Genomic DNA, 12426 nt, shown 5'->3' with positions numbered 1-12426 from the left:
GTGTGTGTGTGTGTGTGTGTGTGTGTGTGTGTGTGTGTGCGTGTGCGTGTGCGTGTGCGTGTGTGCGTGTGTGTCACCTCTGCACCGAGTTTGGCTCCGTGAAGCAGCCCGTGGTTTCTGCCCTCGATGGTTCCCTGACGAGTTCCCGCCTCAAAACCTTCCTGATACGCTTCATCATAAAACCTAAAACAAGAGGGAAGTTATGAGCCTAACTACAACACCATTTACAGTAACAGTCACTCAACTAAACACACACTGAACTAACTTACTGACAGAGAAATGGGGGGAAAAAAACATTATGTGTATAACCGACGGGCTATTTTACCTGTCATCAGCCATGACAATGGAGTCAAATAAATCATCACTGTTGGACACAAAAGCCATTTTACAATAAAATGATTTGGTTTTCTATCCCGCAGTCTTCCCTGACGTTCAGCTGACAGACACTAACTTCCGGAATCGTTCTTCTTCGTTGCAGTTGGCCTGATGTTTACATGATGCGCCTGGACCACGGCGCCTCTTCTGGAAGGGAAAGTAAACCAAATCAAGTTTCATGTTTATGCTTGAACAAAATAAAGTGAGCTGTCACATTTGTTATAAACTGAAAGAAAGACTTTATCTTGAATTTTAAGGCAGAACATGTCATTTAATCATACTTACATGTTTCATTTACCTTCGTTTTAACTTTATTTATATTCAGAGCTACACTGAGGACCAAATCCCTCTTTTTTCAGGTGTCATAATTCAACAGGTAAGATTTTCATTTTCTTACTCCTCATTAATTGTGAATAAATACTTATTCTTGTCTGATTGTGAAAACAAACTTTTCTTGATTTTACTTCTTCAAATGAGTGTTTTGGGGACATGCTAGTATGCTAGCTGGCTCAGGAAATCAGGCAGTAAGGTGGTGCCACAAGGTTGTAACACTGTTGCAATAAGTGGACTGTGTTGGACCATGTTAACTGTACTGATTATGAGACAAATATCTACCAATACCGTGGAAATGATTAGAGCATAAAGTCGCAAAACTGCCATATATTATGTTTACATTAAAACATTTGAATACAATAAAGGGTAGGCCTATAAAATGTGTCAGTATACTAAATCTAATGTCTAATTTCGCAAGTAAAAATTAGTCATTTGTAAACTGTATCTGACATGGCTTTTCAAGCATTGTTCCTTGTCTTCAACTTTAATTTTAGAAAATGCATTTGTATGTTTTCATTCATTTACTGTACTAAAAAAAAACATTTATTTCTAAAACTATTCATTCAATTCATTAATACATGTAGGCCTAGCCTACTTTGCTTGCTTACAAAAGACGCCACATATGGGCTCCATCCATAATCTTAAGGTTGAGTTTGAATGAGGCTATATATTACATCAGGGATGGGCAACTTCAGTCCTGCGGGCCACTGTCCTGCAGAGATTATGCTCCAACCCTAATCAAACTCACCTGCCTGTAACTTTCTAGTGATCCTGAAGACCTTGATGAGCTTGTTCCGGTGTGTTTGATTAGGGTTGGAGCAAAACTCTGCAGGACAGCGGCCCTCCAGGATCGAAGTTGCCCAGCCCTGTATTACATATAACAGCATTATCTCAAAATGCAACTAAATACTATGCCAGAAGAGGGAGCCACAATTTTACAAAAACGTTATTCAAGGGTATCATGCAAGGACACGCTGTATATTCTGCTGTTTTTTATACCCACACATCTTTACAATACATCAGTATTTTGTGGAAGTACCATGCAGTTAACAATATCAAGAATAAAATATCTCCTCAGTTTTGAGGGTTTTTTTCTTCTGGCAATGAAAGATGAACAGCTGCTGCTTATATTTAAAAATGAAGCACTTCTGTCTTATCAGTTGTGATTTGCTGTAGATTTTGTCCACAGGCATTTAAGAAAACTATTTAAGCACATTTAGCATATCATTTATTACATTTCAAAAGTAATTTAACCATGATGTCCTCTTTCAGAAAGAACAAATAGTTGTATATTTATGAAATACAAAAAAAAAAAGATAAACAAAATATGTTTTTACAGTGCATTCTAGTCTAGATTAGGCTAGTAAATATTGTATTAACTAACGTTTTAAACAAGAATTACAAAGCAAGGTCATCACAGACACGTGGAAAAATAAATAAATTCAAGCTGCAGGTGATGCACCATTATGGTTGATCTTACAACAAACTTCAACATTTGGAGTGATTTTGTTTTTGTTTCCAGTCTATTACACTACATTTGTCCAGTGACTGTGTCCAGTGTTTCTAGCATTTCTAGCGTTTTCTCTTTCTGAAAGTCTGGCCCTGTGCTCTGGTTCATAGCAGGACTGATTTGATACAGTCTTCTGTTTCTTGACCTCTGGGTCGTTTCCTTAGAACATTCACAAGTGATTCTTCAGTCCTCATCTTTTGTTGAAACTGGGACTCTGGATCACAATTTGGGAGATCTTTCCAAAAGGGTCCATGCTGTCTATTTCAAGGCCCAACTGATGGTCCTGTTCAGGGTCAACAGAAAAACGCTGCTCCCCTGAAAGGTGGTTGGTAGGTTCCTGAGAAAGTGTGTTGACCATGGGCAGGAACTGGGATGCAGCATTCCCGTTGTTACTGTTCAACTTGCTTTTTGCACCACCCAAATTCACAAGGGCTCCATGTTTGCTTGAGATGTAGATGTTGTAACCATCTGGCATGATGCGTTCCAAAAAAGAGCAGTCCTCCTTAGTGTAAGTGTGCTGCAGACAAAAGCAACAGCATGAAAACTCACAAATATATGCAAAGAACCACAATATGGATATCTCATCAACCTGCCCTGCCCTGCATGTGGTTTAAGTTTTTTGATAGCTGTTTGCTCACCACATGGAGAGGTCAAGGTTGTTATTGCTGTTTCTTTTCAATGAGGTTTTAGCTATGCAAACATACCCCGCTATGGGCAAAGGTTGATGCAATGACACCACTCAAATCAGCATATTTGGACAGTTTTGTGAGAATCATTTTTGTATGCTGTTCTGGTCAATCAAGTAAATTGAGCAGTCAAGTACTCTCAAAGTCATATTTGCACTATTCATAATTTGTGATCAGTTGTTTTAATTGGTTTGGCAGCTGTTATAAATATCAGTTCCGTATCTAAGAGTGAAGGACAGATTTCTAGGACATTTACTCAAACGTTTATTCATTTTGGAGTTATATGCATGCTGATGACTTGTTTCTCCTGTCCTAAAATAATGTTCTTGGTTATAACGTCAGATGGGAGTAACGAACCCATGACCAGAACATAATGTCAATAAAGCTAGATGTCTGTGGCGAAATCGGCTTGTCTACACTTCCGCAGTCATAAAGGACATTGTGAGGTGACCTTAGCACAACAAGGTTATCTCTGACGAATGTGTGTAGTTTGTATTATGATTGGTGGCAGAGTGCCAAAGTTCCACTCTCTAAGAATTAAATTATTGCAATAAGTATGTCACTGTTCTAAAAAGAGTTTTAGAAAGTGCCCAGACTTGTAGCCTCAGTTGACCTCTGTCAGTAAGACAATATTGGCTACCTGAACTCTACTGTTTTTGACAAAATGGGCATTATCTTATGGGCAGGAATCTAAATGCACCTGCAAATAGCCTTAAACCCTCAACACAAATATGTCAGTTAATATGGTTCTTCAGGTAGATATGATTCTCAATAGAATTGCTAATACAAATAGAGAAGACTATTTTATAAGATTGTACATTCTATTGCGTCTGATTGTCAAACCTACCGATCCATACAGTTGTCTCATTCTGTCCATGCAGAGAAATCGGGAGCTTGCAACACCTTTAATGGCAACACAGCCCGTATCCACCGGTCGTATCTCAACTAAACCTTGAGGAAACAAAAGACGGTTTTTATTGAAGGCAATAAAAATAAAAATAAATTATTTTGTTTGCGCTGAAATTAAAAGCTCTAAAATCTTAATTTAAGCATTATTGGTCGGAAAATGTCTCACAAAGACGGGTTTGACATAAACAGGATTATAGAAATAGAAGATGCTCGTCAACTTAATTTAACTTTCCAGTCGCAATTCTAGGCCTAATATCTGCATCAAATTGCGTAGCACCGAAAAAGCATAGTGCATGTTGCAGAATAATATAATGATGCATGAAATCCACAAGTGAGGTAGTGAGTCAAAATAATAATAATAATAATAATAACAACAACAATAACTATAATAATCATAATAATAGTGCAGTTCATAGAAAAGGTGACTTAAGTTCAACCTTTCTGAATAGTTTTTTTATATATATATATATATATATAAAGTTTAAAGTCAGACATGTTTAGGTGGTGTAACTGCAGATTGTAGGCTAATAAATAAAGTCGAATTGAAAATCTGAAAATCAGTTAAAAGACAGGTAGTTTTTATAATCGTGCATTAGGCTATTATATCTAAAAAAAAAAACTACAATATTATTCATCTTTTCAAAACGAATAAATCAGAAATCAGAAAGAACATAATGATTCAATTGTGCACCCACGTGCTTTTTTACTTGATGGTTACACCACTTGACATTTTTTGTGGTATAGGCTTAGCCTATATGTTTAATACATATATTTGAAATCAATATCAATTTCAAAAATACACTTCTAAGAAATCGACACGTTTTTTAAATTGTATTTTAAAAGATTTTCCCTCTTTATCATTTCGGACATCTTTATTTGTCATTGACCCATATGCATGAAGCGCTGAGATAAGCGTAGTAACATGACATGACTGTCACTTACTGTCCGAACTTTGCATGTACGATCCGCTTATTTCCCCATCTGGGTTTATTTGCAGATGTAAACCGTGCCTGGCTGCATACAGATGTCGGAGCCGGACTGCTTCTCCCCAGTCATTTGCCAAATGTGGACCAGAGTCAGGCAACGGGACGCTCTCCACGCCGATGCTACTTCCACAAACAGTGACAAAGAGTAAGAGGAGCATTATTAACTTTTCTCTGTAGTAATTATAGGCTGTCTTGTTCTGATATGAATCCTGCACTCTCTTTCTCCTTTGTATTGCTCTGTTTTGGCGCAAGCTCTGCAGCTGGCCTTTAAATTGTCCTCTTATCAGATCAATCGATAAGCATTTCCCCTTTTTGGCAGTTCTGAGAACAGGGTAACACACCCCCGCTGGACATCCAACAGACGATGAAGACAGAATAAATGATCAAATGTTATCCTGTTATTGTTTTATTATAATGCATCTGTCATGCATACTCCGATTAATTTAACCATTTTCTCTCAGAGAGGCATTTCGAGGAGTCAGTGTCAGTCGAAGTGCACTTTCGAATTGCGTTCGGAAAAAAATGATATTTCATATTATCGTGTTCCATTGTTCCATATCCATGTAAGAAAGTTTATACATTTGAGAACTATCAAAATAATTTAAATGAATCATTCTAAAAAATAAATAAATAACATTGCTGATGAACTGGATCAAATATTAATAATATGTTGGGAAAAAAAGCTAACTTTTAAGATGTTACTAAATAGCATGCCAGATTACTCATGCCAGCTAGCGTTTCTTTTTTTTCTCTCTCTCTCTCTCTCGATAATTTCATTCAGTTTAGCCTATAGTTGTTTTGTTTTTTTTTAAAGATTTTTTGCGTTTTGAAGATTGCATTTGCATTTTTAATGTAGGCTATTCTTTAATAATTCGAAGGGGGGAAATAAATATTCACCCATATTAATTCGAAAAAAATCCCTGTGAATCTGTTTAACTTAACATGAGAACTCTGGAGTAGACTTAACCTACTATAACACATTTGCTCTGTTTTGTTTATCTATTTTTTGCGTATTGTGTCTATTTTGTGAATTGCTGAGGCCAATGGATTTACACGGAAGTTAAAGAGTAATCTTGAGTAAATATTCCCATTTATGTAAATGTTGAAAATGACCTATGTGCTTTTCATTGTAGACATGAGGTTGATCTTGCATTTAAAAAAATCGTAATTAGATATTTGTTTTATCTTAATCAACGTTCTTAGTTAGCCTATATAAGTCTTTACAGATATGTGACAATATATCCCTGTGCAATGTATTCTCACCAGACAGCCTTTGCAGGGTTCTTGCAATTCCACTTCCTTGCAGTGATCACTAGATGGCGCTCTGTAATCGCCGCACTTTGGCAATTTTGATGCTCCATACGATTTTTGGACTCGAATGACTCATTACGAAGAAGATTCAAATAAACGACATGTACTGAATGAAAAGGCATTCTTGATAATAATTTTTTTTTTTTACTTTTAATTCATAGTCAATTAAGAAGATCCATCAATATTATTATACTTATACATATATTATACATAAACATTCCCAAGTGTTTACTCATTTAAATGATGGATAATATATATCTTAAAACAGGTAATATCAAGCAAAACCTAAACAAATCAGTTAATATCATACAAAACTTAAGAAATGAAATGAGAAATGAATGAATGGTTCATTTGTTCTGCTAAGTCACCAAGTTACCCTTAGAGTTTCCATCATTATCTCATCATTTGTGTGACATTAATGTATTCATTATTATAAGTATTCAGTGATGCCACATCACGTTGAAAGCTTGGCTTTGTGCTGTTTGTCAAAAATGTGCAGAGGAAGTGATGTAAGTCTGAATGCTGGCCTATGCTGTCATTCAGTTTGCTCCTAAAAAATTCTGGTGCCTCTGAACAAAAACACTATCGTAATTACAGAGGAAATCTCTAATTCACACACCAGTCCATTCATTGGTCAGTCTGTACATTCATTCATGAAATATGCCAGTTTGAACCAAACCCATTGGGCTGTGCAAGAAAATGTATAATTGATTATGCAGACCCAGTAGATCAAAGGTCCTTGTCTTCCACATTGCCTCTCAATGAACTCTATTCTGAACAAGCAAACAAGGGACGTTAAATCATGACAGAAGTATTGTATAGAATATGATAACCCTTACAGAGAGGCATGCGAACATGTTATTTTTGTAAGGCATTCTTGATAATAATTTTTTTTTTTTACTTTTAATTCATAGTCAATTAAGAAGATCCATCAATATTATTATACTTATACATATATTATACATAAACATTCCCAAGTGTTTACTCATTTAAATGATGGATAATATATATCTTAAAACAGGTAATATCAAGCAAAACCTAAACAAATCAGTTAATATCATACAAAACTTAAGAAATGAAATGAGAAATGAATGAATGGTTCATTTGTTCTGCTAAGTCACCAAGTTACCCTTAGAGTTTCCATCATTATCTCATCATTTGTGTGACATTAATGTATTCATTATTATAAGTATTCAGTGATGCCACATCACGTTGAAAGCTTGGCTTTGTGCTGTTTGTCAAAAATGTGCAGAGGAAGTGATGTAAGTCTGAATGCTGGCCTATGCTGTCATTCAGTTTGCTCCTAAAAAATTCTGGTGCCTCTGAACAAAAACACTATCGTAATTACAGAGGAAATCTCTAATTCACACACCAGTCCATTCATTGGTCAGTCTGTACATTCATTCATGAAATATGCCAGTTTGAACCAAACCCACTGGGCTGTGCAAGAAAATGTATAATTGATTATGCAGACCCAGTAGATCAAAGGTCCTTGTCTTCCACATTGCAACAAGGGACGTTAAATCATGACAGAAGTATTGTATAGAATATGATAACCCTTAAAGAGAGGCATGCGAACATGTTATTTTTGTGTCTTTCCTTCACAAATGTGCAGAGTTATGCATTTTGAGCTACCTGGGGAGATCCCCTGTTAAGTAAACAAGCATAATCAGATGTAGTGTTTACTTTTGTGTCAATGCTGCTTTATGACTCACATAAGAGTAAAATACATATTGCCAGTGGTTTGCACAGTTTGACCTCCTTCATTTCAGATGCCCCCTTTATTGAAATGAAAGCTCACCTAGAATGTAACAGTTCTAATGACAAGTGAAACTTGTCATAAATTCCCACAATATATGCCAATATAATCTGGATTACATAATCAGAATTCTACTTCTTATTAGATTATATTATGTTTTAAAATGCTCCAGTTCAGTTACGTTTTTATTAATGATATGGTTACTTAATATTCACAAACTGCCAATGAATTATTCATAATTCATTGATTCTCCCTAATTAATCTGTTTTATGTTTAAAAACGTTCTTTGTTTGGGAAGTCTTCCAGTTTTAACTAGTCAGGCAGCTATACTTACACAGAAAATTGAGAGATCACACAACATAAACAAATAAAATGTTTCATCATTTTTGAAAGGGTTTTATTTTGATTCTTTTTATATTTAAAATGATTTCTTTTGATTTAACACTTTTTAGGATTTTATTAATGATTATTTTCATCTTGTTGAAAACAAAGAATCGACTAAGTTTTCTTTCTCTTTGTGTTGTTTTTTTTTAATATCTTTATGGTTTAAGATTGCCTTATTCAAAAATGATAGGTCAAAAGTAATCTAAAAGTAATTTGTGTCAATAATGGACTACGATTTGTACATAATCTACCCAAAGGTATAGTTTATATACATTCAAGCTGTTCAGTGCTTTTGACATGTTCTGTGGAATAATAATTTTTTTTTCTCAGTGATTGTTTATATTTACTGAGAAAATTAATGAATATATAAGAACTCTTAAGTGTTCTTATATAAGTGTTCAAATAACACTCTAAGTGTTCAAAGGTCTGTAAAACTACAATACATTGTAAAATTGTTTAAAATTATTTAAAAACTATTGTGGAAAAAACAGTGTTATGTGTAAATATGTTATAAAGGCAACATTTTGGGCAATATTTGGGTTATATTTGGCAACATCATCACTGTTTAACTTAATTTTAATCATAATTTTCCATGAGAGATATTTAATTATTTTGTATTACTTCAGAGTGATAAAGGCAAAACTGTGTTGCCACTGCAAGTTCAACTCCCTCTTATGATGCCAAGGTATATGCAAATTATACAGTTTCACTCTTTTTTTAAGTCGTACATTTGAACTGTTTCAAATGTTTAAGCAATGGATTTATGTGATGAATACCCTTTGGTGTCTGGACAACACAAAATCACAAAAGATTGTGATTTGTCAGTTTTCAGTTCAATAGTCTCAACAAAAACTTATAGATCAGGTAAAATATAGTATCTGAATTTTCAAATAGTTTCAAATTGATATCTGTTAGTTGAACAATGCATATTTATTTCATGTATCATGACAGTTTCAGTATAGTAAGAAGCAGTTCTATTTTTGAGGCCACTACATCTGCACACATTTTACTCGTGTTGCCCTCTTGTGGAAACCTCAAAGATTTGCTTCAAGTGTGATATGCAGAACAGACTTGCAAAGTCATATCAACAAAACTGGTTGATGTAGCCTTTTATATGTCTATCCTTAGTTCCCTTAATAATCCAGAGGATGTTTTGCAATTAATTCCAGTGTTAGATTACACGCTTGAGTTCTTTACGGACATAGGGTTGGATGAGGTGGTTTTGTTTATGTTGGGGAAACACAGGCTTGATTAAACCTCTGTAGTATTTGTATGTCGGTGCTGCATGCAGGTAGTCACTATTCGCTTTGAAGCCCTCAAAGTGTGTTTTGACTAGGTGCCTCTTGTTCCATGTTGTGCCAACATGACCCACTTTGTTGGTGTTACTTTAATTAAAGCCATGTGAAATCCTCCGCTCTTGTTCTGTACAAAGGTCTGGGCCTTTAAAGCTATAAAGATCAGGGAGCTTAACTGTGTTTTGTTTTTTTCAGTTTATCTTAGCTGCAAATAATGGTTCATACACTGAAACACACACACACACACAAAGATTTGTATAAGTTGTAAATAAAACAAAGATACTGGTGTATGTTTCACAAGAAAATACTATTTAACTCTTTCTACTTAAAAAAATAGTTTAAATAGATCATGCAAAAATGAAAATTCTGTCATTTTACTCTTTCTCAAGTTGTTCCAAATCTGTATGAGTTTCTTTCTTCTGTTAAACATGACGATATTTTGAAGAATGTAACCAAACAGCTGCTAGTCCCCATTGACTTCCATAGTATGGGGAAAAAAATACTAAGGGAGTCAAAGGGGACCAGAAACTGTTTGGTTAGCTATATTCTTCAAAATAACTTACTTTGCACTCTACAGAAGAAATGTAAGCCCGTACAAGTTGATTGAATTAAAACAAAATGTATGGAAACTCGTCGCCCTAAAAAAGTTGATTTTGTCTTGTTGAACAAACAAGACATTTCAAGTTCTTTACATTGAAAAGTGTTAGTTCATTTAACTATCTGTTACAATAACTAAAATTTACCAGTTAAATAACTCAAAGTAACTCAAAACATTAAATTGCACTAAAGTGAACTTTTAGTAGACCAAATTGCATTTTTAATATAACCTATTTAATTGGTTTAATTTGACTGATTTCTCTGCCCAATTATTATTCTTTAAGTTACAGCTGCACAATAAACAACAAACAACAAGGACTTTCTTTTAGAATTCAGTTTATTTTAATTCATTTTACAAAATCCATTTAACACATTTTTGGTAACTTAGGTATGTTGAGATTTTGTCTAATAAAACAAAGAGAAAATGTATGTGTGTAATGTATTGCTCATTAATCAAGATGCAAGGCATAAGGCATAAGTTTTCTAAACCGTCCTTCCCAAGATCACCCTCTGAGATGATTCTTTACAGGGGCTAGATGGAGGAGAAAGACAGGGGATGCTGTGCAACATCTTCGCTTTCATGGATTCCAACTGGAACATTTTGGTGTGAGTCCTCATCTTCAGAAGCCTAGACATGAAGGAAATTAATAAAACAAATTTTAAATAAAAACCATGTTATGACCCCTTTAGTTTACATCATTTATAACAACAACAACAAAAAATCAACAATACTTCATGAAGTTCTTCAAAGGAGGGTGATCAGGTATTACAGGAATCCCTCTAATGGCAACACACTTCATGTCAGTGAGGTCAGAGGTGGCAGAGATAACATTGTATACATTTTTCAATCAAATGAAAATCACATTTCCATCGATTATTGCTTTTTTCTGTATTACAGGAAAAGTTCATCCAAAAATGAAAATTTCCTGTTAATTTACTCACCCTCAGGACATTTAAAACATAGGTGACTGAATCCATGGTCCTTGGTGATTCATAAAATGGAAGTGAAGGGGTTCCATCACTTTGAGAGTCAAAAAAAAAAAGCAGATACAGAAAACACAAAATTAATACCCCTGGCTCTTGACTATACAGGTGCATCTCAATAAATTAGAATGTCGTGGAAAAGTTCATTTATTTCAGTATTTCAACTCAAATTGTGAAACTCGTGTATTAAGCATCTTTTTCTTCCACACTTTTTCCTTCCGCTCAACTTTCTGTTAACATGCTTGGATAGAGCACTCTGTGAACAGCCAGCTTCTTTGGCAATGAATGTTTGTGGCTTACCCTCCTTGTGAAGGGTGTCAATGATTGTCTTCTGGACAACTGTCAGATCAGCAGTCTTCCCCATGATTGTGTAGCCTAGTGAACCAAACTGAGAGACCATTTTGAAGGCTCAGGAAACCTTTGCAGGTGTTTTGAGTTGATTAGCTGATTGGCATGTCACCATATTCTAATTTGTTGAGATAGTGAATTGGTGGTTTTTTGTTAAATGTGAGCCAAAATCATCACAATTAAAAGAACCAAAGACTTAAACTACTTCAGTCTGTGTGCATTGAATTTATTTAATACACGAGTTTCACAATTTGAGTTGAATTACTGAAATAAATGAACTTTTCCACGACATTCTAATTTATTGAGATGCACCTGTATACTGAGATCTTACGCAAAACAATGAGCACATTGACTGTACATTGACATCATTACCTGTATCCATAGCCTTAACATAAATACAATGTTATATGTTTTAACAAGTATCCCCTTTTGCCACAAACAAATTGGCAGCACTTATATTTCAAGATCATCTTTTTTTCTTTTTTTTTTAGCTCAGCACTGCACTTCTTGGAATCTGTAGTGTGACAACAATGCACATTAAACTTTTTTTAACAAGCTGATAAAGCAAACTGTCATTAAGATGTGACCTGTTGAGTTATCCATAAACTGCTTCTAAAAATTGCAGTAAAGTTATCCAGCATTACATGGTAGAAAAGACTTGGTATTAAATTAAATGTATTCAGTAGCTAACTAACTAACACTATGTGGACGAGAGATTGCATTTCTTGGGCTAATATCTGGCACATGCACAACGTTTTTCAATATAAGCTTGTTTGTGTACATTACTCGCAAAAGTAAAGTAAAAGAAAAAAAAGCCGATCCGGAAAAGACCGTGGTGAAAGGTTTGTAATCGACGTTCATGCAGTCTTAAATGATATATATATGAGTTTCACCTGCACAGCACCTGCCCACTAGCCGGAGTATATGCTAGCTTTTGGGTGAAAATCGT

At 34.8% G+C, this 12426-nt stretch overlaps 2 protein-coding genes and 1 long non-coding RNA gene across 3 annotated transcripts in view; 1 reads left to right on the top strand and 2 right to left on the bottom strand.

Annotated features, from left to right (window-relative positions):
* LOC107679734 (oral cancer-overexpressed protein 1-like) overlaps positions 1 to 486 on the bottom strand; it is a 6794-nt gene extending 6308 nt beyond the window's left edge. The window contains exons 1-2 of the mRNA XM_016475375.1: positions 326 to 486; positions 78 to 183 (exon numbers count right to left, since the gene is read on the bottom strand). Of these exons, the coding sequence (XP_016330861.1) occupies positions 78 to 183; positions 326 to 384 (165 nt within the window). The 5' untranslated portion in view covers positions 385 to 486. The remainder of the gene's footprint in view (positions 1 to 77; positions 184 to 325) is intronic.
* A 14-nt stretch (positions 487 to 500) lies between these two features.
* On the top strand, positions 501 to 4886 carry LOC107679736 (uncharacterized). The gene is made up of 3 exons (XR_001633084.1): positions 501 to 577; positions 701 to 751; positions 4811 to 4886. It is a non-coding gene; the product is annotated as an uncharacterized LOC107679736 (long non-coding RNA).
* LOC107679732 (fibroblast growth factor 19-like) lies at positions 1860 to 5023 on the bottom strand. Its single transcript, XM_016475373.1, has 3 exons — positions 4756 to 5023; positions 3752 to 3855; positions 1860 to 2735 (listed from the first exon to the last, which is right to left on the bottom strand). The coding sequence occupies exons 1-3, from the start codon at positions 4955 to 4957 to the stop codon at positions 2409 to 2411; spliced, it is 633 nt and encodes a 210-aa protein (XP_016330859.1). The 5' UTR covers positions 4958 to 5023; the 3' UTR covers positions 1860 to 2408.
* Between the last annotated feature and the right edge of the window lie 7403 nt (positions 5024 to 12426).

Source organism: Sinocyclocheilus anshuiensis, unplaced genomic scaffold (genome assembly GCF_001515605.1).
Source record: "Sinocyclocheilus anshuiensis isolate Anshui unplaced genomic scaffold, SAMN03320099.WGS_v1.1 scaffold224, whole genome shotgun sequence".
NCBI classification, from domain to species: Eukaryota; Metazoa; Chordata; class Actinopteri; order Cypriniformes; family Cyprinidae; genus Sinocyclocheilus; species Sinocyclocheilus anshuiensis.
This window is presented reverse-complemented; position numbering and strand designations above follow the sequence as displayed.

Coding starts and splice junctions, on each gene's coding strand:
- LOC107679732 (XM_016475373.1), bottom strand. CDS start 4,957: ATGCTCCTCTTACTCTTTGTCACTGTTTGTGGAAGTAGCATCGGCGTG. Junction 3,856..4,755: donor GTACATGCAAAGTTCGGACA/GTAAGTGACAGT, acceptor TGTTTCCTCAAG/GTTTAGTTGAGATACGACCG. Junction 2,736..3,751: donor TGAGACAACTGTATGGATCG/GTAGGTTTGACA, acceptor TTTTGTCTGCAG/CACACTTACACTAAGGAGGA.